This window comes from Lytechinus pictus, chromosome 7 (assembly GCF_037042905.1).
Source record: "Lytechinus pictus isolate F3 Inbred chromosome 7, Lp3.0, whole genome shotgun sequence".
Classification (NCBI taxonomy): Eukaryota; Metazoa; Echinodermata; class Echinoidea; order Temnopleuroida; family Toxopneustidae; genus Lytechinus; species Lytechinus pictus.
In genome coordinates, this window is record NC_087251.1 from 19,057,208 (window position 1) to 19,083,198 (window position 25,991).

Consider the following 25,991-nt stretch of genomic DNA (forward strand, 5'->3'; position numbering starts at 1 on the left):
CAATTTGGGAAACGCAGGTTATAAATATTGGATATTATTATCATTAATTAAGAATTCTAAAAAAGAAAATAGGTAATATTGAACATACTGTGTAACATTAAAGGTCTGACATTCAAAGTTTAAAACAAAAGAATCAGGCTGAAGATATTTATGTCTCAATATTAAAATAGGAGTATAATTCAGAGCAAAATGTTGAAAATTTGATCAAAATCAGACTATAAATAACAGAGTTATTGAATTTTAAAGATTTGCATTATTCAAGTAACAGTTCGAGGCATGTCTTCATGATTATTTATTAGGTGGGCTGATGATGTCATATCCCCACTATTTCTTTTGTATTTCATTATATGAAATTAGCTTTATTCAAATTTTTTCTCCTAAGAACTTGACAATTGGATTGACAACTGATTAAGTGCATTAGTTATTTATTGCTGCAACTTATTTCATCATAATGGAGACACATTCATGAAAAAAATGAAACAATCATGATTTCATGAAAAACAATAAGGGAAAGTGGGGATGTGACATCATCAGCCCACCTAATGAATATTCATGAAGACATGCCTAGAACTGTTTCTCTTGAATAATGCTATTTTTTTTAATTCGATAACTTTGTTATTTGTTATCCGATTTTGATGAAATTTTCAGCATTTTGCTCTGAGAATTTTACTCTATTTATTTAGATATAAATATCTTCAGCCCAGAGCATCCCTTTAAATTCGCTCTTAACTTACGAACAGCTTTATGAAATGGCCCCCAATTCTTTTTTTTTTTTAATAAGACCTTTGTAACGTTAGCCCATGCCTTTCATAATATAAGACTGATAATACTGTAGATTACATATGAATGAAAAATTTCATAAAATTAATGTATAAAGGTTTGCAATATTCACTCTACAGTCTCAATGGCTATTCAAAATATGATTGTCACAATAAAGAACATTGCAAGCCAGGTAGCAGTAGTAGCAGTATATATGATTGAAAGGCACTAGAACGACACACATTGGGATCAATTACTCATAGGACGGACATATCACCTCTGTCTGCCTGTTGTACTGCCTCTTTGGTGTGACTATTTAGCTTCTTCTTTTATGATATTTCATCATCTCTCCTATATCTTGTGAAAATAAATTTCCATTTCTCATTCAAGTAAGGGGCATCATACATGGATATAATGCACATATAAGTGGCATATTAAATTCAATTTCCGCAACCTCCTTACATTTGAAAAAAATAGTAAAGAAATCATAAAATTACCTCATTATGTTGTGTAATATTGCACAGAATCAAGAAAATTGTGTATATTTACCATTCCAATAATAAAACTATAAAACTATAATAAAACTTGCAAAAAGGTAAAAAAAGAAGTGAATACTCTGTGTATAGATAGGAACAACAATTACTTGACTGATGTCAATTTACATAATTCATGTATTTCAAATGAATGGCACTACAATTGATAGCTATGCATGAATATGAGGATGGCACTGAGAAATCTGAACATTAAGCTTCAATGCATAAATGATAGGTTTCCCAATTACGCTATAGTACCAACCAACAATGAACACATTGTTGAAATAAAAAATAAGAATTACTGATGTTTCAGACAATACTCAATCACATTTCCATACCAGTGAAGGAAGGTGTGATACATTTATGTATGATACTGCATGCTAATTTTAAAGATAATTGTGGTAATGATTGAAAAATGAGTTTGAACAGAATCCAATAAAATGACCACCCAAGTGTTTGTATGCATAAATAAAAAAGCAAATGCCAAATGGCTCTGGAAGAAATGCGTAGTTGCTGAGAAATTAGCAAAATAAGCATAGAATTCCATCAAATGTCGGGTATTTTTTCAAGCAATATTAATACACTGTCCCACATATGCTTTTCTATGTAAGTGATCATCAGAATTGTTTTTTAGCAAAGATTTAATGATTTCTCAAAGATAAGTTTACATAAATGTACCAGATCTAAATATATGATAATATAGTGACAATTAACCTTGATGTAAATTAAAAGACTTTCCCATGAAATAATTGTTTACGGCAACTACTTTCTTTGACCTTTAATATCAGCATTGAAACTTCTTTAAAAAAAGTTTCAGATTACAGTTACATGATACAACTCTTACCAACTTATAAAAAAATAGGAATTGCAGATGTTTCAGAAAATATAATTGCATCACACTGATATAAAACCAGGGAAGGAAAGCCATAAAAGCAAGATATCATACTCATCACCGTTCATGAGAAAGGGTCATGCAATAAAAACACAATATAGTACACCACATATTTTTAAATATATCACAAGTTATATAGTTTTGAGTTAAACAGAATGATTCACAAATTCAATAATTCCTGTACTGGTATGGAGCAGGGACAATGTTAGGTGTGCATAACTGGTTTTAACCCCCCCCCCAAAAAAAAAAAAGCAAGTGTGATAAAAATCTATTGGCTTTATAACATTCATGTGATTATATCTATTTTTAACCGTTTTAAAAATGTTGACCTCATGAGATATTTTTTGAGACAATGATGTGGCTCATTAGTCAGTGAGTAGTCTAAGTTTGAAATTTGTCATAGTCCCCATTGAACAGGGTTGGCTGGGTTCGCCCCTCCCTCAACTTTGCTCTTATGACAACAAATCCTGACTAGTAATTACATGAGGGAGATGTTGTCATGAAATCAAGGCATCACAAATAAAATGGTTAAGAGATGGTCTGACACATCCCGTTGATCACCCAAACAAATGTCATGATAGAAAAGTATAATACTAATAATATAATACTAACTAAAGATATACAATATAATAATCTTTACAATGCACTTCTAAGATAAATACTTTGGCTTCTTGGAACTAGTACAGGTATAATTGATAGGCAAAGGAGACGGAACACAACCATAAAGTCAAACAAACATTGGCAGTAATTGAGGTGCACAAGTACCTGAACGACACTATTATACAAAACTGTTGAATAATTGATGTACTAGACCTTAGACAAGAAACAAAAGCACCAAAGTAGTACCTATAGAAAAAAGCTCATAAATATCACCTCTTCATGGTAATAACAAGTGGAACGCCTTCAGCAGTCTCGCCTGCATTATGCAATTTCAATATAGCAGCAGTGGTGACTTTGAAAACGACTATAAAAAATTATTCACAAAAAACACCATTCATATGATAATAGAATACTATGTTCATTGACTCTAAATGACATTTTAACTTGATCATGTGACCCAAGACTTATGCAAGATCATCAGTGATACCTGATTACCCCTATATCCACATTTCAATAACTATATCCATAAACTTTCAAAGTTATGATGGCAATTCAACAAATACTCAAATATGGCCAAAGTTCATTGACCTTAAATGACCTTTGACCTTGGTCATGTGACCTGAAACTCATGCAGGATGTTCATCGATACTTGATTACTCTTGTTCAAGTTTCATGATCTAGATCCATATACTTTCAAAGTTTAGACATTTCAAAAAAATTAACCGAGGTTAAGAATTTGTTTTGATTCCCCCAACATAATCTAAGTTCATTGACTCTAATGACTTTTGACCTTGGTGATATGACCTGAAACTCGCACGGGGCGTTCAGTGATACCTGATTACTCTTATGGACAAGGTCCATATACTTTTTTAAGTTATGGTGACATTTCAAAATCTTAACCTTAGTTAAGATTTTAATGTTGAGGTTGACGCCGCCGCCGCCGTTGGAAAAGCGGGCTTATGGTCTCACACTGCTATGCAGGCAAGACAAAAAATTGGGTGTGGATATCCATAACTAATTAATTTTCTCTATAAAAATCACCCCGCTGTCCCCCAGTTTTCTGTTCCAGTCTGACTTCTGCAATGACCATGTCATGAGTGACTGCCTTGCACATGTCATAGATGGTCAGAGCTGCTACAGAGACCGCAGTCAATGCCTCCATCTCGACTCCAGTTCGACCTATGCATTTGACCTTTGACCTGATGAGTACGCTGAAAGATTCCTCATCCAGGTGAAGGTCAACATCCACCTTCTGTATGGGGATGTTATGACAGAGTGGGATGAGGGCGCTAGTCTGCTTGGCTGCCATGATGCCAGCAAGCTGTGCAACCCGTAAGACATCACCCTTGGCCATCTTGTTCTCCTGGACAAGGTAGAAAGCCTCCTGTCCAAGCTGAACCTTACCTGATGCCACCGCCTCCCGCACCGTCGTCTCCTTCCCACTCACGTCCACCATTTCTGCTTGTCCGGAGCAGTCAACGTGGGTCAGCCTCAAATCGGACCCAGACCCGTCTTTGCAGCTTGAGTCGTCAATCTTACAGGACTTTGTTGAGGAATGGATCCAGGCTCTTGAACTATGATAGGTTTTGTACGAATGGACACCATGATTGAATAAGATTGATACTGGAAGCACATGCTGATTTGCTACATTAATTGAAGAATACACGCTGTCAGGATTCCTGTGATGAAAAGTACCCAACATTCTAATCTCCATAGGAGATGAATCTGTAATAAAAGAATAAACATCAACAAATAAAGCCATTAGAATGCAAACTTTAATAACATGGCAAAGTGTCATTGGTAATATATCTATATTAATCATCACTTTGTCCATCAATTGGAATTGAAAAGAACTGCAGAATTTTAAAGGATGACATGGGTTTTTTTGAGGTGTTAACATAGTCTTCTTTTGGCAAAAGGACAAATGTTATTAAAAACTTGCAGGATTTTCATGAAAAAAGCAAAACATAAATGTATATGCATGCATCGTGATACTGAGAATCCACTCACCATCTGTGAGTAGGATTTAACTGAAAAACTCCTCTTTTTATAGCCCTACTTTCACAGGGTGATAATTGTCTTGGAATGGTGTCAAAAGTCTCTATAAAGTGTAGTGCTTGAATCTTATTTAGAGTGATTATAAATGGATAGAAAGTCAAAGATATGGAAGGATAACTCTCATCCTACCTAGATCATATTTGAGATAGGTGTGGAAAAGTTGTCACCCACCGATCAGAATCATTGGCCTGTTCTGCATCTTGGCTATCTTGAACATTCCTGAAAAATGCACAAAAAATGGGAAAGATAACTTGAAGCTCAAGTAGACACAGAAAACAATGATTTCTTCAGAAAGCTTTTAAAATCAATATTAACTGTCAGCATACCATTGTGGATCTAGATCTGGTATGTTTACATAGACCTAAATTTGTAAAATCATGAAATCTATGATGAAACTTGAGCATTCATATGATCACCCACCCAGAAAAGGACAAGTGTGACCGTGTTCCATTACTGCTCGAAAAAGGCCTGCCAAGTGGCAGGAATGCCATGTTTATTCTGATAATTTTTCAGCAATTCTGCATTCTCTACCAGGATCATTTGGTATTTTATACAGCTGAGGCCAAAAGTTTACATACACCCACAGAATTCAGTGAAATTTGATTGCTTGCCAAACATCATAAAATTTACTACATCTTCAGAAATATAAATACTACCATGACAAATTTGAATCAAATGAAAGAGCGTATTAAGCGCTTTCACATGATTGGGATGCTGTTGGGATTATAGTATATTTCAGGTGGAATTTTCTTTGAAGAAAAAAAAGCAATATTCGTGCCAAATGTATTCTACTGTTTATTATATTTTCAAACATCGTTTCATAGAAATGAACAAATGTCAAATCTATCATTTATACTACATTTTCTATCATGATGATAAGTCACCATTTATTTAAAAACGTAATCTGAAATGTTTGTGTTGAGAACTAGCACAAATATGAAATGTTTAAAGTTTTTGTTTTGAATTTGTCTAAAATATGAAGATATTTTGGGAAAAATTACACCTAAATAATTTTAAGCTCCTGATGACAAAACAATGTGATGAATGGGCATGAAATACTTATTCGTTTGATATCAAATTCGTCATGATAGCACAAATATTTTATAAGATAGAGAAGTTATATGTTTGGTAAGTGTCAACTTTTCTTTGAATTTCCTGGGTGTATGTAAACTTCTGGCATAAACTGTACATAAGAGTCATTTTGGTGGCAATTATATTGGATACTGCTTAAACTCATTTTGAAATGATTACAACTGGCATTTACATCATAATTTTTTCAGCAGTGTTGTCTTTCTAATCTGATTCTTTGATGTAAATGATTAGCATTCAGGATACAATGAAACTGCAAAAGAGTCTCCTCCAATAGACAATATACCTGTATGTATTAATGGGCCAAACAAATATTCATCATTTATTAATAATAATAAAAAAATAATTGCTCTACTGCTCTACAAGTGGGTCCTTCTCCCATCATTTGACTTACAGAATTTCTTTTTTTAAAGCAAGATTTTTAGTATGAGGATATGACCCATTCTAGTTAAAGTTACCTGCATGTTGCTTTTTCTTCTTTCCAACTGCTGCTCCAATGACTTGTAACAACTCCTCATCTGATTTGCCTTCTCTTAAAGCATCTCGAAGCGATACCTCAGCATTACCAAACAGACACACCTGTTCATGGAAGAAAATCATTTGTTAAAAACTACTGAAATACTTGCATCTTATTGGGCAAATGTGAATTTATCTCAGGGAATCACAGACAAGGTGCTTCACGAAACCATGTCAAGGGCTTTCACCGATACAATGCAAGTCAATTGAGTTTTAAAATATATAACAACTTTTAATGGCCAGACCACTCGGGGTGCCAAATTGCATCATATCATTAATAGAACTCTACAAGCAATAGCATACAAATTACACATATCATCAAAGGGATTAGTAAGAATTACACGCCCAAAATACCACTGGAACAGATCCAGCAATTGCATGAACAATAGAATGGTTTACAAAGGGAAAATATGAATGATCCAAAATTGACCCAGATGAACATTACATTCTGTGTTGATTATGTTATCTGGTCTTCCTATCTATCCTTGCTCATTTCCTCACATGTGCAATGTTTTCAAGAATAACCCCTTAAGATCTCACCTTCAAATTACCATCCGCTGTCAGTCTGAGTCTGTTACATGAACCACAGAATGGTTTAGACATGGAAGCTATGATCCCAACCTGACCTACAAAACCTGGTACTCTGTATGCCTGCAAAATACAAAATATCACAACTCAATTCATCTGTTACTCTAAATTATACTTTATGTCTAATTCTCGCTACCCCAAATAGCAATTTCGCCGAAATCCGGGAAAAATCCCTGTAACGCGCATTGCATTATGGGATAGCTTTTCGGTATTACAACTTCCTGTTTGGAAGTCCAATGCACTGTTTTGCCATTCAGATCAACAGTGCCGTCATCCACAACACAACATCGCTTTTGCTTGAAAGTTCATGATCACAACCCTCTCTTTCACGATACAGTTTAACGGCCTTTTCTGCTAAAGTCACAAATTCTGCCCGACGCTTTCCATTGCACGGTATTCCTCTGTCAGTTAAGATTTTTTAAAGTTCCGAAACTGATTTTTTATCCATTTTGTGGTCGACGAAAAATTGAACGGAATGAATGCTGTAGTGTATATATTTAGCGTCTTGTCGAATACAACCTGATGTCAGGCCGGTCGCTAAATGCAAAATTTCAAGATATTAATTTTTTGTTTTATTTTTTATAACCAAATAAAAACATGAATAAAAATTATTTTCACGTGAAATATATTTTTTATTTATATTTCAAATGGAATCAAAACTGACCAAATTAAATACAAAGTATTATAATCTGTACATATATATTACGCTGATTGGCATCGATTTCAGCATGGTGGAAAACTAAGTATCGCGAACCTCGCGCGAGCATGACTCTGAACCGGAAGTGGTGATTACGACCCGACGGAGTGAAAATTATCTCGTCTCGCGCATTATGAGATTTTGTTCCTATTTGGGGTAGCGAGAATTGATTTAATCACACAAAAAGTGCACTTTAAATTCCCAGACACATTTTCAGACAATTGAAAAAATGGATATAAGTTAAACCACTTCTACTGGACAGCCATCCAGCATCAGGAAGGGGGGGGGGTGCTCCTGGACGACATGAGAATACACTACTGAGCCCATCCCCACTGATTTTTGTTGGTGATTACCTTTGCTTCCCCTAAATCTTCTAAACAAAACAGAAGTTTTCTGGGGACCTCTTAAATGAAGCCAAACTGCACCGATTTTAACCATGATTTAGATTTAGTATTAAGTGTTCCCTGCTGCTTAACACTATTTTTTATATAAATTCAGTCAGATGAAATAAAATATGCATCAAATTTCTATCATGAAAACCTACATAACCTACATAAAACCTACATAGAAAAATAGAAAATGATGCATACGTTTTGCCATTTAAAGTTGCAATTTATCAAGTTGCAAGATATAGACTTCCACTAACACTTGCTTATGCAACATTTTGGTGACTTGGAAAGGGTATTGTATTTTTGAATATAGGTTCTTCTTTTATGCCAAAATGAGCAATTGGGTAAACATGAATATGAAAATGGAAACAATTTTCATGCATTCACATAAACCATGATAACACCTTTGGTCATCTTTCTTTTGAAGTTCCCAACTGGAGAATGCTTTTTTTATTAAGTTAGTGATGATCAGTATTGACAACACACCTTTGTGAATATAGGGTATTGCCTTCATGTTTTATACTTACAACTGATGTATCATTAGGAAGATTATCTATTGGACCAAAGTCAGACCACCTCTCTCTAATAGTCTGAACCATCTCATCTTTGGTGAAGAGTTTCTTGTCATTCCATCGATTACCATCAAATGGCATGTACTCTATAAAACGGATGTCTAATGCCTGCATATAAGAAGGTGAAAGAAAGAGGGGAATGGAGAAAGGGAGGGATGGAGGAAAGGAAGGGATGAAGGGAGAACAGGATGAAAGGAAAGACAGATTACAAAAGAACAGTGTTTAGAGAGAAGGGAAGAAATAAAGAGAGGAATTACACTATTTAAATGTAGAAATTCAAATGTTGCCTAAATTACATGTAGAAAGCACAGTCTAAACAGAGAATTCCATTTTCCATGTAAGAAAGAATACTCTTCTATTAAAGATAAAAAGACATCTGACAAAACATTCTGGTGAGCCCAACAAGCAAGTTTGAATTAATTTCTATAGGTATTGAAAAGTAAGTAATAAATGACATAATTGCACATTTACATACATGTAGCAAAATCATTAAGATTGTCAACAGTCGGTCAACTTGTTAATGATGTTATATATAGAAGCATTTCACACAGTTGTTGAAGAGTATGTATTAAACATTGTTCAACATTGAGGTTCTGTGCATGGGACAGCACAGCAAGACACAAGTTTTATTATGAATTCAGCCATGTACCAGTTAAGATGAGGCCTTATTGTCATGTAAGAAATTAATAAGGAAATGAACAAATGCTTCTAACCCACTAATGATGCTTTCCTGTAACAACACACATGTGTGTATCTTTAATGGGTCATTTTAAAAGTTCATAAAATATTAGAAAATAATTATATGATATTGACTGGCCTTCTTCTTCTTCTTCTGGAAACAGTACAGTCCACCGTCTGGTGTATTGTCGTACTTGAGGGAACATCAAATATATTGCCCACAAAAGAATCATATTGGCCAGAGTCGTATTGGCCAGAGTCGAGGGAAATATGGTTCTTTTAAGGGCAATATATTTTGTGTTCCCCGAAAGAAAAGCCAGTCAATATTTTTATTATCATCCAAATCATATATCTAAAGCAAAATCATGAAAATTTAGATATTTCTTTCAAGAATATGTTTCTACTGTGTCATGTTTATATCAGGGGACAGGCTCTGCACTTTACCATTATGATGTACTTGTAATTACGGTATAAGAGTGCGTCCCTAGGGACGCATATCCAGTGCCCAGTGCTGTCTTTATTATGACGTATATTGTTGCTGTGGGAATCATTATGAAGCGTATCTCTTTCTACGCATCCTCAAATGCCCGAATGTGAGACCAGAGAAAATACAAAGGTATATTTTGCATCGTCAATAGGCGCATAGGGACCAAGCAAAATACAAACAATGTACCTATCCATTCCTGATATTCAGAAAATCTTGGTCAATACGGTTTTGTAAATTACTAGCTCAGATGTCTGATCCGGGTAATAATGTTACAATGCAGGCCTATTATTTTCAATTTGTACATGTACATGTACACAGTAGGCTATATACGTATGATTTAAAGGACAAGTCCACCCCAACAAAAAGTTGCTTTTAATAAAAAGAGAAAAATCAAACAGGTACAACACTGAAAATTTCATCAAAATCGGATGTAAAATAAGAAAGTTATTACACTTTAAAGTTTCGCTTTTTTTCACAATACAGTTACATGCACATCCTGATCGGTATGCAAATGAGGAGACTGATGGATAATCTGCTCACTATTTCTTTTGTATTTTATTTATATGAAATATTCTAATTTTCTCCTCATTGTCAAGTGAAACAACAATTAATTCCTCCCTGAACATGTGGAATAAGCATTGTTTAATACTTCCGGTATATGGTTCAGTCAAGTTGGTCCTTATTGTCAAATCTGCAAAAAAAATGAATATTGTATAATTTAAACAATAAAAAACAAAAGAAATAGTGAGTGAGGGACATCATCCTCTGTCTCAGTTGCATGTCACTGAGTTGTGCATATTGACTGTTTTGTAAAAAATAAGCAAAATTTTAAAATGTCATAACTTTCTTATTTTACATCCAAGTTTGATGAAATTTTCAGTGTTACTGTTATGCTAGTTTGATTTTTCTCTATTTATGCAAATCAACATTTTTCTAGGGTGGACTTGACCTTTAACAGGCTACATGTACACGTACAAGTAGTAAGATTTATTTGAGAACATATAAAATTCAGTACCAGTATTTTAGAAATTCTAAAATTCCATGTTTTATTGAAGGTTAAATCCATGGTTGCCAAACTGACAATTAACTCATAACAGATGACTGCTAAAACATTCAGTACTCAAATGAAATTATATATATATGTTGGCTAAGAAAAAAAACCAAGAGCTTTGGGTGCTCATATCCATTTGTAAACACTGATATTGACAGTGTGAATTGGACATTATATATTTAGAACCAGGGAAGTGGGAGGTTACCGCACATACTACCTTTGACCCATTTGCGTTACATATGATAATAAAGTTCTAAGGACTACAATGTACCTTTATGTCGAGTTTTGCCAATCATTAATTATTTGAATTTAATTTTTACAAGATTTACTATTCAAAGCACGTTATCAACATCTTGAGCTTTCCTTTACAATTTGATATGGGAAATATCATGCAATAAAATTACAAGCCTGAAATAATCATGCGTCGAACACGAAGACACAAATGCACTATAAAATGTGCACACATGTGAGATCGGTCACAACACTGATCTCTTTCATAATATCAGAGACAGTCCCTAATTCCCGATAGTGGATCTCTGCTCAAGGAAGAGCACTCACTCCAATCATGTGAAACTTCCTATGTTTACATACACTATACCAAGTAGAATGACAGAAGACTGCCCTAGATGGCCTAAGATAGACCTGTCCACACTATTCAAATCCACTGTATACAATGTAGCATTGAGCCATCATCATAAATGCATCATGGCATTAAAAAAAAATATGGCTAGATAGAATCTATGTGCTGCTTAAATGCATGATGTGTGAAACACCCTCTTTAAAAATGACTAAACTTTTCTTCTTTATTCACTATTCACACAAAGTAAAAATTACAATTATGAACCATGCAACATATGATAAAATTCATTACTTAATGCAGCCTATCAAACTATGAGTCTATTTCCTTAAAGGTAAAATTAATTGCAATTGTAAATTTATGTACATATGCCTATCACAAGATCCTTAATTTGAATGGCTATTGCTACATGTAGAATAAATTAGGCTATTGTAGGCAAAAATCATAAATTTACAAACGATTTGAGAATTTTGCTGAATATCACGAAAGTTGGTACATAGGCCTACACGTCGAATTGCTGGGGTGAAGGGCATTTAGTATAAAAATGTATGATACCTATGTGCTGCGGTTGAGACCCCCATTTTCATCCTAAATTTCTGTTCCTGAGCATCACCAATAAAGAAAGCCATAGAGATTCCTATTTTTTCCCATTCCGGAGACCCTTAAATCTGTTATTTCTTGTTCCAATTTTTTAATAATGCGCGCCTATCATGGACTCCTCAGCTACTTAGCAATCATTGATCCAAGAGCTGTTCCGGAGACCCCCGCTTTAAGACAAAAAATTTAGTTCCATAGCCCCCGCCCCCGACTTAGGCACGGCACATAGGTATCATGTTATAACTTGAGTACCTCCCCCCACCCCCTGGGGACAAATTATCACTAAACTTTTTTCAAAATTATGTACACCACACAGCATATATCGGTATACTAATTTTTCTAGTGTGAAAAGGGTATGATAGTTGAAGGAGTGTTGTGTGCAGACGCCCTCCCAGGGGTTCTAACTCATTGGAATGCTAGAGGTCACATTGCACTGTACAAATGAGACCTTTAGCATGGCCTAGTACAAATGTAGGCTATCCTGGCAAGATGCAGTATGTAGTGCTATGGCTATGATATAATATGTGCATGTAGCCTGCAGCAATCCATGCATTATTGCAAGATAAGGAGATTATAATTTGGGGTGACATGAATTATTGTATGCGCATATTCATCATCCTTTAAAGTTTCGACAGCTTCTCATTCAAATACATAGGACCTACATAGGGCCTATACATATATTTGTAAGTTGATCAATGCCATTTAAAAATCACAAGTATTTCATTTTTCAATTCTGCAAAATAAAGTAGGATCTTGATTTGACATTGTAAATTCATTCCGTTTCGACATCAATACACCTTAGCTTTATATTAAATGTCAATAGAATTTAAATGCAAGCAACCATTTGCAGAAGTCATACATGTACACTCACATGTGAATTTAATAATTTTACAAAAAAGACCTTTATATTTTGCTTTCATTCATTTTCATTTATAAAATTGGGTAGTAACCCACCCTGCCCCCCCCCCCCAAAAAAAAAAAAGTTGGGGAGAGGAAGAGGGATTTCATATGTCTGGGAAAAGTACAAATGCATGCATGAAAGAACAGTTTACAAATTTACATGTTTTTATCTGACAAAGAAGGCAGAACAGTGCTCTCTGTATCTCTTTGCATTCATTGTACAAATTTATAAGGAGAAAAGTTAATTCCCCATGAAAAGATAACAATAATGAAACTTTTTTTTCTCAGTCAGCAAAATTTCAGAGCATATTTACGACCATCAATGCACACTATTTTTTTATTTTTTTACATGGACTTGAGGCAGTGTGATGTTTCTCACAAAGGCAAACACATAAACAAGTTTTCATTGTTTACCAAGACTGCATGTCAAGGGAAGGAAACTCTTTATTTGCTCAGAAGATATATAGAACATTTAACTAATATGAGAACAAAATAAATAACTGCTAACATAGATATCATTACCTTGAACCCGTAACAGAAATATAAAACCAAGTATATGAACTAGAAAACATTAATTAAATTCAAAAGCCTTTTCAATGATCCATCATTATAAAGTCTATCACAAAGTCTACCTCAAAACTGACTTTTGATCCCTATAATTCTACAATAATCAATGTTGCTTTTAACCAATAAATCAAAAGAGTCACAAAGCACACATAATGACTTCTCAATTCATCAGAAAATTATTCAATTTAAAGGTTCTCCTGATGGCAATTTGAGGATAACGATTCCAAAGTGGATTTCATATTCTACAATTTAGCAGTCAGGAAGTACATTAGGTTACATCCAAATGTAGATAAAGAAACCAGCCTATGGGAATGAAATGCAAGCATCACATCCAATGTTATACATTAACCATTTTCTATGCATGCACAAAATATACAGTTGAGTCTATCGTTATTGGAAAAGGGAAGCAATCTTGATATTGTAGTAAAAGGTCAGGGGTTTGGAAAAACACACCAAAATAAATTGGCTAAAATCCAGTCTAAATCTTTAAAAAGGCTTAAACAATATTAGGACTTTATATAATATAGAAAGTCTTAATATTGTTCAAGCTTTTTTAAAGATTCATGCATTTTCTGTGTGTAGCTTGCTTTATCGGTGTACATATTATGTACACTGATAAAGCAAGCTACACACAGAAAATGCATGAATTAAAGAATAACATATTAACATTAAGGCTCAAAAGCAGTTCTGAAAATCTTTCTAGAACTACTTTAATCTCTTTCTTTAATATACGGCATATTTCAGCTACCCAATCATTCAAAATGAGCTAAATTTGAGTCTAAGATAAAACAAATAGTCTATTCAAAATAGAAAAATCTTATAAAGGAACAATAAAATAATAACTCTTGGTAAACTTTGGCATACATGTATAAAGTAACCCATCAGGAATTGTTTCATGATTACATAAATGTAAGAGAACTTCAGCTGACTGGAGCTTTAATACCCTTGACATTGAACCATAGCAGGTGTGGCTGTCAGACAGAGGCCAGCTCTAAGAGTGTATGAACATAGTCTGTGACATGACCTACTTGCAATGAACCTAATGGTATCCTTGAAATGTTGTGAATGGCCTCTGACAATGACATTGAAAATATATAGTCTGTAACAAAAACTGTTTCTTCATCAGCTAAAGTTTCCACATTTTCAAGAAATTGACACCAATGGCCCTCCTACAGAAAGCTTGATAATACAAGACACACTGTTTCAATAAGCCTGAGTGGGGCAATTCTTGCCTGGAATAATGTGGCATTTAGCTATTACACTTTGTGATTCATGTTCAAGAAATTTGGAATGGTTTGGTATCATAAATCATCCTGCACCAAAACCTAAGTGTGTTTTTACCTGAAAATGAGCTGGCTTTGCCAAATAGTGTGCTATTTTGCCAAAAATAAAAGATTTTAATAACTTCAAGATGGAACCTATAAAACAACACTCTAATCAATTTTCATTTCAGGTAAATTTCAAGTTTGTTCTCATGGGGATAGCTGCATAAAAGTTACTATTATAGTAACTTTTACCATCCAATGGTAACCTTCATTGAATCATTGATTTTGATTGGCAGATGAGCCCTGTTACCAGGGTAAATTACTATTGAATAGCAAAGTAACCGTAATGGTAACTTTGCTATTCAATCAATGGTAATAAATTGCAACAGGGCCCTGATCGCAAATAACACAATTTGACATACATTAGCTGATTTATATAGGCCTAGTGACAATAGAGTGGACAAGGTAGATACGACCTAATGGCACTGCTTACCTTTTCCTCGGTGAGAGCAACAAAGTCACATAGTTCATCTTCATTGAGTCCTCTCATCACAACACAGTTGACCTTGACTGGGTCGTATCCATGCTCTAAGGCAGCCTCTATTCCTCTCATCACATGATGCCATCCTAAGAATAACCAAAAGCATATCATCTATAACCTTTTCTAATAATCAATAACATTCACAGCCGGGCAATTCCATAAAATAATCAACCTTTTTGTACGTCCGACCCCCATTTTCTCAAGATTTACTTCACTTCATAAACTGACCAAGTCATGGTCATTTGAGAGCATTACAGACTGTCTAAAGAACAAGAAATCAGAGACAGAAAATTTCATGAAGGTCCCACATATAGGGGGTCGGACATACATATTTTATGGAATTGCCCAGCCAGAATACAACATGAATCAAACCAAATTATAATACATGCAAACATTTGAAAGTTATCCTAATATATCTTGATTTGTCTGTTTGGCCCACTTATAATGACTTTTTCACTTTCATAAAATGGAAATCAATCTGAGTTTTGAATTCAATACTACTTCAAAGTGGATTTGATTTGATACTCTTTATGTGGGGTTTTCTTTACCTCAAGAATCGATAAAGACTTCACAAAGTAAATATATGAAAAAAGCCACACAGAAAATGAATTTTAAAAATACAATAAAAAAATGAAAATAAGTTAATGATAAATAAAATGAATTTATAAAATAATAAATGAAAATATAGATAGAAGATGAACGAATAAATAAATAATAACAAAATAATAGTAATATTAAGATTTAAATAAATAGAGAAAATTAAAACAAAAATGCAAAATACAATTTTTGTCACATTGACCAACTGACAATAACCATTAAAGTTCAGAACAACAAAAACCAAAGAAAAAAAATAAGAAAAAACAAGGTTTTCAAATAAAATTCTACCATTCTGTACCTGTTTATCACCACACAGACCTACACAATTGTCTAGATCAAATTAAGGGGACCATACTACCTGTCCCTTTAACTAATGCTTTCTACATGGTATATAAGCACAATTGACCTTTAAGATATTGCAGATGGGTTTGTCAAGAAGAAATCAATGTTTCATTACATCATGTCAAATGAAATTTAATCTTACTCATATCAACTCATCTCTTTATGATTGCAAAGAGGGAAGTTTATTGAAATGATAAATATGAATAACGAGTGGGAGGAAGATGTACTTTGCAAATTGAAATCTTCCCTCATGTAGCTCTTCTTTCATCAGGATATTTGGAAAGCTTTTCAAACAATGGTCAGTCATAACTTGTGTGTCCATTTTTGATCAATTGCAAATTGCTAAATCATTAAAAAAATCAAATGCACTAGATACATGTATACATTGGCTGGGTAACACACATGACAAGTAGGCCAACTAAAGATTAGGATGCATGCAGGGTTTGATACAAAAAGTGATACAAAAAGTGTCTTTATTTTATGTTTCAAAAAATTGTTATCAATTTAAAACATGTTTGAACAAAACACATTTTCATTGTACCAACCCCGGATGCATCAAAGGAAAGAAGGGGAAGGGTGGTAAAACACTCCCTTACAACTCTTCAGTCAAAATGACATTTCGGTAACTCTTTAAACATATATCAAACGGTAAAGGAATGATCTGAACAAACAAAGTATGCAATTTGTCATTAAAAAAAGAAATTTTCTAAGTTCACAAAAATAACAAAAAATATATTTCAATCTTGCTATTTCTTCATATCAAAAAACACAAGAATCAACTTTTTAAATATCAAAGTCCAGAAAGTCTTTCTCTCACCTTTTCTCCTTGATATAAATTCAAACTTCTGTGGTACTAAGGTATCTATGCTAATATTGATCAGATCTAAACCAGCTTTCTTGAGATGTGGTAGTCGTTTGGCTAAGGTGACTCCATTAGTTGTCATGGCAATTTGTTTAAGACCCTTCAACTCCCTCAGGCCCTCTGAATAAAAGATGACAAAGTGAATGTCTATTGATGTTAAATGTCATATGCACCAAATGTTAGCATACTGACATTGATTCTTGCATTGATGTTGATGTATCTAACAAGAGAATACTGTGAGGGAAACATAAAACTGAGGGAAGCCATAATTTGTTATGGGAAAATTGACATTGTGGTAATGTACAATTTAAGTATTGGATTATTAAGTTTTATGCATCAAATTACAAATGAGTTTAATAACCGTTTTTTTAATATTTTGTGTCACATACATTTACACCAACACACATTCCTCTGGGCGTTGTGGCGTGCGCCTGTAATCCAAACTATGCGGGGAAGTTACAAATTGATGCAGAGGTTCGAGGTTCGAGCCCTGGTCACGTCTTTCGGATGGTGACGTTAAAGGTCGGTCCCAGACGTAAATAATCACATCTGATTGATACACGTCTGACAAAACTCAAATACACACACACACACTCTGTGCTTCAAAATTGCTTGGGGAATATAATAGACTTGAACTGCCAGTGAAATACCAAAGAATAATGAACAACTATTAATCTCCTGATCTCTGCATGGTTCAAATAATACAACCAATCAGGCAGTTTCAGTACAGTGACCATCAACAAACCAAGTTTTAACTGCTATACAGAGGCAGATGGGAGTAAGTGGCAAAAAATGAAATTTACAGAACATGGGCAAAAATGAAATTTTCAGAAAAAAAGGAGCAAAGTGTGTCACTGTCGGTCATTCAATGTCTAAACCATACTATGGTGTCTTGCCAAAAATGTCAGAACGAATGTTCATGTACAGAATTTGGAGGTATAAGAACATGCAATAAACGTGCATACAATATGAAAACATCACAAACTAAAGTACCAGTTATTTGCTTCATTATTCTATCAGAGGTCTATGAATAAAACACCAAAATACAAGGAATTGTCAGACAGAGTTCTGACTTCTGAGTCCTAAGCCTCTTGATCGGTGGTGGTGATTTTTTTTTTACCCCATTGCCAAAGAAAGCATTAATGCTTGTAAGCAAGCAACCAGAGGACCGGCGGCCTAAGGTCCTCTGTGACGAACCTGGTATTGAGGATAAATGCCTTACCAAAGGGCACTAGCGCAATAAGTGGGAATCGACCCCGGGTCACTTGAACCCGGAAACCCCTGCTCTACCGAACTGAGCTATCGCGCCTCAAGGGATTGCATGTTAACAAATTATACAACTGTCATTCAATAATCATACTCAACCCAATATAGAACTTACCTATGATATCTACAATGTCCTTTCTGACTAATGGTTCGCCTCCCGTTAATCTGATTTTATCCACTCCTTCACTAACAAACAATTTAGCTAGATGTAAGATTTCATCTGTTGATAAAAGTCTCTCTTTAGGCGAGAGGGTGACCCCTTCCTCAGGCATGCAGTACTGACCTATAAAATGGTAAAATACCAATAATTTAGTTTGACTATTTCTACAGAATCACAAAATAGCCCGATCTATGCTAAAATACAGCTTTCAATGAATATCATTAATATCAAGAGTAGAAATATTTGCTTTGATTGTAGATATGTTCAAATTGAAACAGCAGTCATATTATTAAATGAAAAATCAATTTTTTGTGTGTGCAGCCACGCATACACTTTAAGGTAAAAATTTAAAGAATGATTTCTTAATATGCCTCATATTCAATGTACATTTATAGTCTATACCTAATAAAGTCGAAAACTTTTATTCAATAATGATTATTATCAAGATGCTAATGAAATATAATGACTTAACCAAACTTTAATAAATAACAAGAAAACATGAATCATCAAAATATCACTAAACATAACATGTGCATGTATCTGAAATACATGTTCATGTATGTTAGGTTGGTTAGAGATTAAACTTACATCTTAAATTGCATCTTTCCGTTAATGAAATTCTAAGGTAATTATGATGTCTTTGAAAAGGATCCGTTAAAAAAGCTGAAAAGGGGAGTAATGTATCATCTTGAAAGAATTTCACTTTCGCTGAAGACACCTGAAATAAATAATATAGAGATTCTTGTTATTGACATAATATTTAACTACATTACAATTTACAAGTAATCAGCAGTGTAATAAATGAGGACCTAACTTCCTATGGCTACTGAAGATCTGAACATCACTTGATTGAGTTTCCTCATAGATGTACATGTATGTACAGGTATGTAGTATTATTTCTTTTTCAAATCTTTATCTTATTTTGTTCAACATAATCAATGAATACTGACTGTGTCATTTAAGTGGAGCTTTAAAAGCAAACCTAATAGCCCAACTACAGTCCCACATATTTTTTTTTACTTGATATCACACTGCAAACAAATCCCTGTAACCTTGGAGAAGTTCCTGTTAAATTATTTTTATAATTTTGAAAAGTATGATTAATTGCTATATTTTCTTTGGGGGTTATAATAATTAGAAATTTGTTTCCACACTGCCAAAACACATCATCATGAACCTGATATTTTCTGATCTGAGTAGAATTCCTTTATAGAAAATAACTTTTCTGTAATTGAGTCGGTACGAAAGGACCCTAGGATCCCTTTTCTTCAAATGTCTAAATAAATCAATAAACTTGTTTTCATATTTCAAGCCAGCTCATCTGGAAATCATGAGCCAGCTGAAATGCTCCAACATTATGTTTTCCAACCAGTGTTCAGTAATAGGAAATTGAAATCGATAAAATCATGTATAGAATGCAGCCAAGGATTACTTCAAGGTGAAAAGGGGAGTGGGCCAGTCACTAATATTGAAAACAAGCAGACACAAAAATCAATTAATATGAATCTCGTTATTCTAATAATACGATGGCAACACTTGATCAGAGAACTGCCAATACTCAAATCTTTCAGTAAATCAATCAATGCATAAACTCTGAATTAAAAATAAATTAAAATAAATATCAGTTGTAACAAGCCAAACGCAGGATTTAGATTTCAACCTCAAAAGATTTTTGAATTAAAATCTTGAGAATTAAAAATAAAATCTTTAAGATTAAAATGAAATCAAGATCACTGTAATTCAGAGTGTACATGCTGTGTAATGACTAGTTGTGAATTTCCATTCAACCCAAAATCATTTGTTATTGTATTGTGACAAGATCCAACGAATACAATAATTCACATCCATCCATGCATTCACAAAGACATTAGATTAATGTCCATAAACAAGTGTACCTTTACAAACTACAATTGATGGCAATTGCCTGTATTAAAAAGCAGTAAATAATTTTACTCCTGGAAATTTGATTAATAGCAGCTCACGTTCTTGCTGTATTATGGACAGTCCAATGTAAAATCATCCAACAAATGTTTTGTGTAGCGTATTTAATAAGAAATAAATAGCAAATTGCGATGCAAATCATGTGATATGACGATGACAGAAAAAAGTGTTCCCTGCCTAGTCTATACAATGCTTATTAGAACGTGGTCATGCAATTCTGTTTTCAAGATGTAATTCTTGACCATGTTTTGTAGTGCAAATGTCAATGTCCATGTTGACTGTCAAGGAAAGGTGCAAACAACTACATCTACATGTACGTCAGAGATTCCAATAAAAAATGAAGTGCCCTTTCTTGATTTCCAAAAGAACGACATGATATCAACTTAAAGATGAAAATAAGTTTAATAAACCCACCTAACTGACCTATCACTGAAATAATTTTTTCTTTCACTCCTTTTAAAATTTACCCTGTTTCACATGTATTCTGTACCTACATTCTTGGAATTACCTTGATATCCCAAATGTATAAATACCAGTTACTCTGTTCTATGATTTTAGGCTGATGATGAGGTCTGAACCTCGAAACATATTCCGTTTAATAAATTTTTATTTTATTTTCCTTATTTTCGTCCTTTCTTGATTGTTTGTAATTATACAATGCAACCATGAAAGTGTCAAGAGCAGACTTACAGCATATCGTAGGGCTTCCCATAACGGTATTACCAATTTTGTGATGCCAGAATCAGCATTTTGATACACACTTTGTTTAAAATGCGGAACTAGTGATCTTCTTTTACTTTCACTAAAATGTGATTCTGAATGATCCCTAATGCACAAAAAGGTGCACTAATTGGACATTTAAACAAAATGACAATAAACAGCCTTGTTATGGAATTATATTATGTCGCTTGACAAAATGCATCTTAAGAATACAGCACACTGTTAAAACATAGAACAGTTTAACACAAAATTAAGTATCAGCCTACATTAATGTATAAAAAATATAAAAAGACAATTGTGGATAGTTTATTACACTATCCATACAAAGCAAACTTCCACACATGATCTAAAGAGAACGATGCCCTTTTCTGTCAATAAGATTTTTGACTGGGGAATATTTCTTTTTATCACTTCCAGCTTCATCCTGTTTAATGCACTTCTCAATTTCATCTTCACATTTCAGACTCCAATTTAGTCCAAATCACACTTTACACAAAAAGAAAAGACTCCATTTCAGATGAAATGTGTAATTTTCAAAAACTTGAGAGGTACCACAAACATGAAAGTAAAATGCAACTTTCTAGAATAGATTTTAAGAAATGAAAGAACAAGTCTACATTATAATTACCAAAATAATAAATCCCATACTAATTGTAAAAAATAAAAATAAATGTTTGCAAAATATACAAAAGTAACACATTGTTCAATGCATTAATAAATAACTAATATTTACCAGATCAAATTTCATCAATAGTAATACAATATACTAATATGCAACATAAACTTGAATTCGAAGTAAGCATGTTTACTGGCTATGAACTTTTTATCATGAATTTTGTAAGAAAAGGAAAGCCTATCATCCCACTTGTTCTAATTTTGACCCCATGACCCGATACTGAGGCCAACTAAATCAATATACCTTTGTACTCACCTGATTAAAGTCAACACTAGTTTCACTATGTAGAAATGCTGCTACAACACCTTGGGTGCATTTGAAGGAGACTGATATTTTATCCCAAATCACTCAAAATAGATGTATTTCAATCATGTTTAATGTATTCTGAGAATGATATACACATACATGTAATTGCCATTTAAAGGCTGTGGAGTGTGGATGGCTACAATTTGTACTGAAGAAATTATGTAAAATCATTATTTTCTTTTGATGTTAAAATCATGAAAAATAATTTCAGACAATTTTACATGTTATTACACAATGTTGGATTAGCATAAATTAAAAAAATGGGGTAGATTAGGGCAAATGCTCCCTCTTTGCACCCACTCATACACATAAGTCATTCACTCCCTCCCTTTTTAACTTTAAAATGTTAATCCCATTTTTGCTTATAAAGTCGGGTATTTGGTACATGTGTAAAGCAAATTTTGAGGGCTTTTTGGTTGGGGTGGGAGTGAGGCCCCTTTCCTATCTAAACAAATAGATGACTGGAATATTTTTCTATACAGAAATATGAAAAACAAAACAAAACTCTGTTTATTATCCACCCTCTGGGGGAATAGACCTTGATTCATCTCACATAAAGTACTGTACTCACCTGTTTGCTACTGGACAACACGGATGCCGTTCTATGCAAGCATCTCTTAGGCACTACCATATGATGATGATGATGATAATGGGGTTGGGGATGTGGGAGGTGGTTGTTAAGCAACCCAAGAGCCGACACCTTCCATATATGGCATGCCACACAGGGGGTCCTGCTGATCAGTATACTGCATGGTCTATTTGAGAACATTTTATTGCGAGTCTGTATGTGATGAGAAATTGAAAAATCATTATCAACAACATAAGCAAAACGCAAACTAGTACTTTTTTTACTGATTCCAGAAGCAATTGTCGGAGGCTCTTTTTCAAACTCAACAACAGCGTGAAAAGTGGACCAGCAGTAGCTAAGACAATTTAAATGTAACATGGTTATGTGCCACACGTTCATATATTATATACGTACCTCTATGTACACCCTACTTGATATAGGAGAATTTAATCCTAAGAAGCCCTCGTAATAAAACACGAGCGGGTTTGTCAGGGCATCGCATCTCGACGGACTTGGTGGATAATAAAAAATGCTATCATTATGTTGCTCTTTCCATATACATGTATTAATAAAAATAATAAGCAAATTTTGATTTAAAAAAAAAACTATTTCTGATAATCATATAAGAAGGCAATAATAGTTACAATTTGACAGATTTGCCAAAATCATTATCAACCAACCAACCAACCTACTAAATCCTAAAATTGAAACAACATATTTGTATACCTTAGATTTACCGGTAACCATATATCTGGACAAGACCGAATCATAATCTATTTCTGGTCAAAGAAAAGTTAGATACTACCCGTCATAGGTCGACATTTAAATATTGCTCTGTTTGGTAACAATAAATTCTGCATTTTTTGTGAAAATATTGGCAAATTTGTTACCTTATGCGTCCGTTCCAAGAAAATTTGAACTTCTCAACAAGCATCAAGAAATCGCCAGTTTGCAAGCTGAGGTCTCAACTTATTATAAACCAATTTTATGGCATTTTAACCTCCATCTGATCTTACCTTTGTCTGCTTGACTTGTTTTCTAAAGCTTTGCAAAACTATAGTGGGTAAATTAAGGTCACCAGCCAATCACGTTTGTGTTACGAGAGCTAGCACCCACATAATGCACAGCGCTAGTGCTAGCGCGCACCATATAGATCTAGTACCGCGATCCTGTTCCATAGACCCCGTTTTTAACACTGCCCAGTACCCTAAGAATCGACCCTGTAATATTTTACCACTGAAATCGGTTCCTTAGACCGATTTAGGATTTCGTCATCAGGCTAACGTTAAGCATAAGAAATATAATTTGAGTACCCCCCCTCCCCCCTCAACATCAAGATCTAGGCCTGGCTAATATTAACCCAGGGAGCTCCGGAGTCGTCCGTGTAATACGAGGCAGACATATACTCTCCAAAATGGGGTAGATTGGGGTCGCAATAGCACTCCAAATAAAAAGGGGAAAAATAAATTATGCACTTACCTCGATTATATGGATGAAGGTCTATCGTGACACAGATATCCTGACATCGAGGCACAAACTGGACCCTCAAAAAAGGAAAAGTTTTACCTCTGTCGCGTTCGTTCTCAGTATCGGCCATTTTGTTTTCAATTTTGACAGAACGAACGAGACAGAACTTTTCCTTTTTTTGAGGGTCCAGTTTGTGCCTCGATGTCAAGATTTCTGTGTCACGATAGACCTTCATCCATATAATCGAGGTAAGTGCATAATTTATTTTTCTCCATTTTATTTGGAGTGCTATTGCGACCCCAATCTACCGTACCCCATTTTGGAGAGTATATGTCTGCCTCGTATTACACGTATGACTCCTGGGCTACCGCCCGCAAAGCGTGCCGGAGCTCCCTGGGTTAGGCTACTATATATCCATCTTCATATGTTACAGTTCAGCATAGCCCACTCAAGGGTTCATTACATGCCGCCGCGTACAGAAAAATCAAGCCATAGAAGTCATGTGTTGTGGAAACCAGAAGTGGGATGGCAGCACGCGCGACCCACTAGATAGAAATCCACTGCCAAACGCGGTTCATGGTTAGTATACTAATAACCTCGCAAACGTGTGAGCATAGCCATAGGTCCCTCGGCCTAGTGCATCTGCCAACATGGCCAAGCCCAAGGAACTGTTGAGGGAATGAGGAGTCACAAATTCAATTTCAAGCCAGTCCCACCACTAAGAGTAAGACTAAGTCAGAGTAAGATTCTATAGTCAGTAGAGGCGCACGGCCAATATGGGAGACTCTCTCCAATAGGGGAGACAATCTCCCACATTGGAGACTTGCTTTGCAAAAGGACAAAAGAAACAACACCAACAAAAGCATGAATTTTTCCACCCAATATTTTGTCTCACTGAGGTCAGAAGCCCATTTGTTTTGTGTGTGATTGACAACAAAAATCCTTATCAAAACAAAAGTAGACAGTGAATATTTAAAGTAGACTGTGAAAAGGGGTAATTTTTCTTGAGGAATCTGCTTATCACATTTTTATTTGCCGCCAAGGTAATCCTTTTGCAGCAAATGTAAACAAAGGAAATTGGACTCCAAAACTGGAGACTGTCTCTGAAATTGGATACCCAAATTCTTTACAAAAGTCTCTGATATTGGAGATAATCTCCCACATTGGAGACAGTCTCCAATATTGGCCGTGCGCCTCTACTGATAGTATGGGAGTATGGGCCTACACTAGTAGTAGTTTTATGATTCAAACAAAAAGACACTCACAACTGGTTAGATAATGTTACCGACTACTGACTCATCAAGTTCAACTTTAATTAATTCAAGATTAGATAGGCCTAATTTTTTAGACAAGAAAATGCAGCCATTTTTACTTTTAGACCATAACGTTAGACCGGTATTAATACCGGTAGGCGGTACCACTACCGCCACCGGTACGCTGGTACGTTAGAAAAGTGGATCAACAGAATTCAGAAGTCATTTTCGCTACAGACACTTACCTGTGGTTCTACCCTGTTTTTTATTTTGGCTGTCTAACATTACACGGCAGTTACACTCTATTGATAGCTTTTGTGGATCACTCTGGCTAAATCACATGCTCAGCGAGCTCAGCTCAACATGGTCATGGAATGCAACTTGAGTACGTACGACCGATACCATACGACATCAGAGACCAGACGAGAGGGGGGTATGGTAAACCACAATCGTGTAACGTAGCGAGCAATTTACCCC

General features: G+C 34.6%; 1 protein-coding gene across 1 annotated transcript; it reads right to left on the minus strand.

Annotated features, from left to right (window-relative positions):
* Positions 1 to 737: 737 nt before the first annotated feature.
* Positions 738 to 25,991, minus strand: LOC129264809 (molybdenum cofactor biosynthesis protein 1-like). The gene is made up of 11 exons (XM_054902754.2): positions 25,760 to 25,991; positions 22,798 to 23,007; positions 19,172 to 19,301; positions 18,539 to 18,706; positions 17,113 to 17,277; positions 15,309 to 15,442; positions 8,649 to 8,801; positions 6,988 to 7,098; positions 6,390 to 6,510; positions 5,014 to 5,061; positions 738 to 4,509 (listed from the first exon to the last, which is right to left on the minus strand). The coding sequence occupies exons 2-11, from the start codon at positions 22,993 to 22,995 to the stop codon at positions 3,803 to 3,805; spliced, it is 1,935 nt and encodes a 644-aa protein (XP_054758729.2). The 5' UTR covers positions 22,996 to 23,007; positions 25,760 to 25,991; the 3' UTR covers positions 738 to 3,802.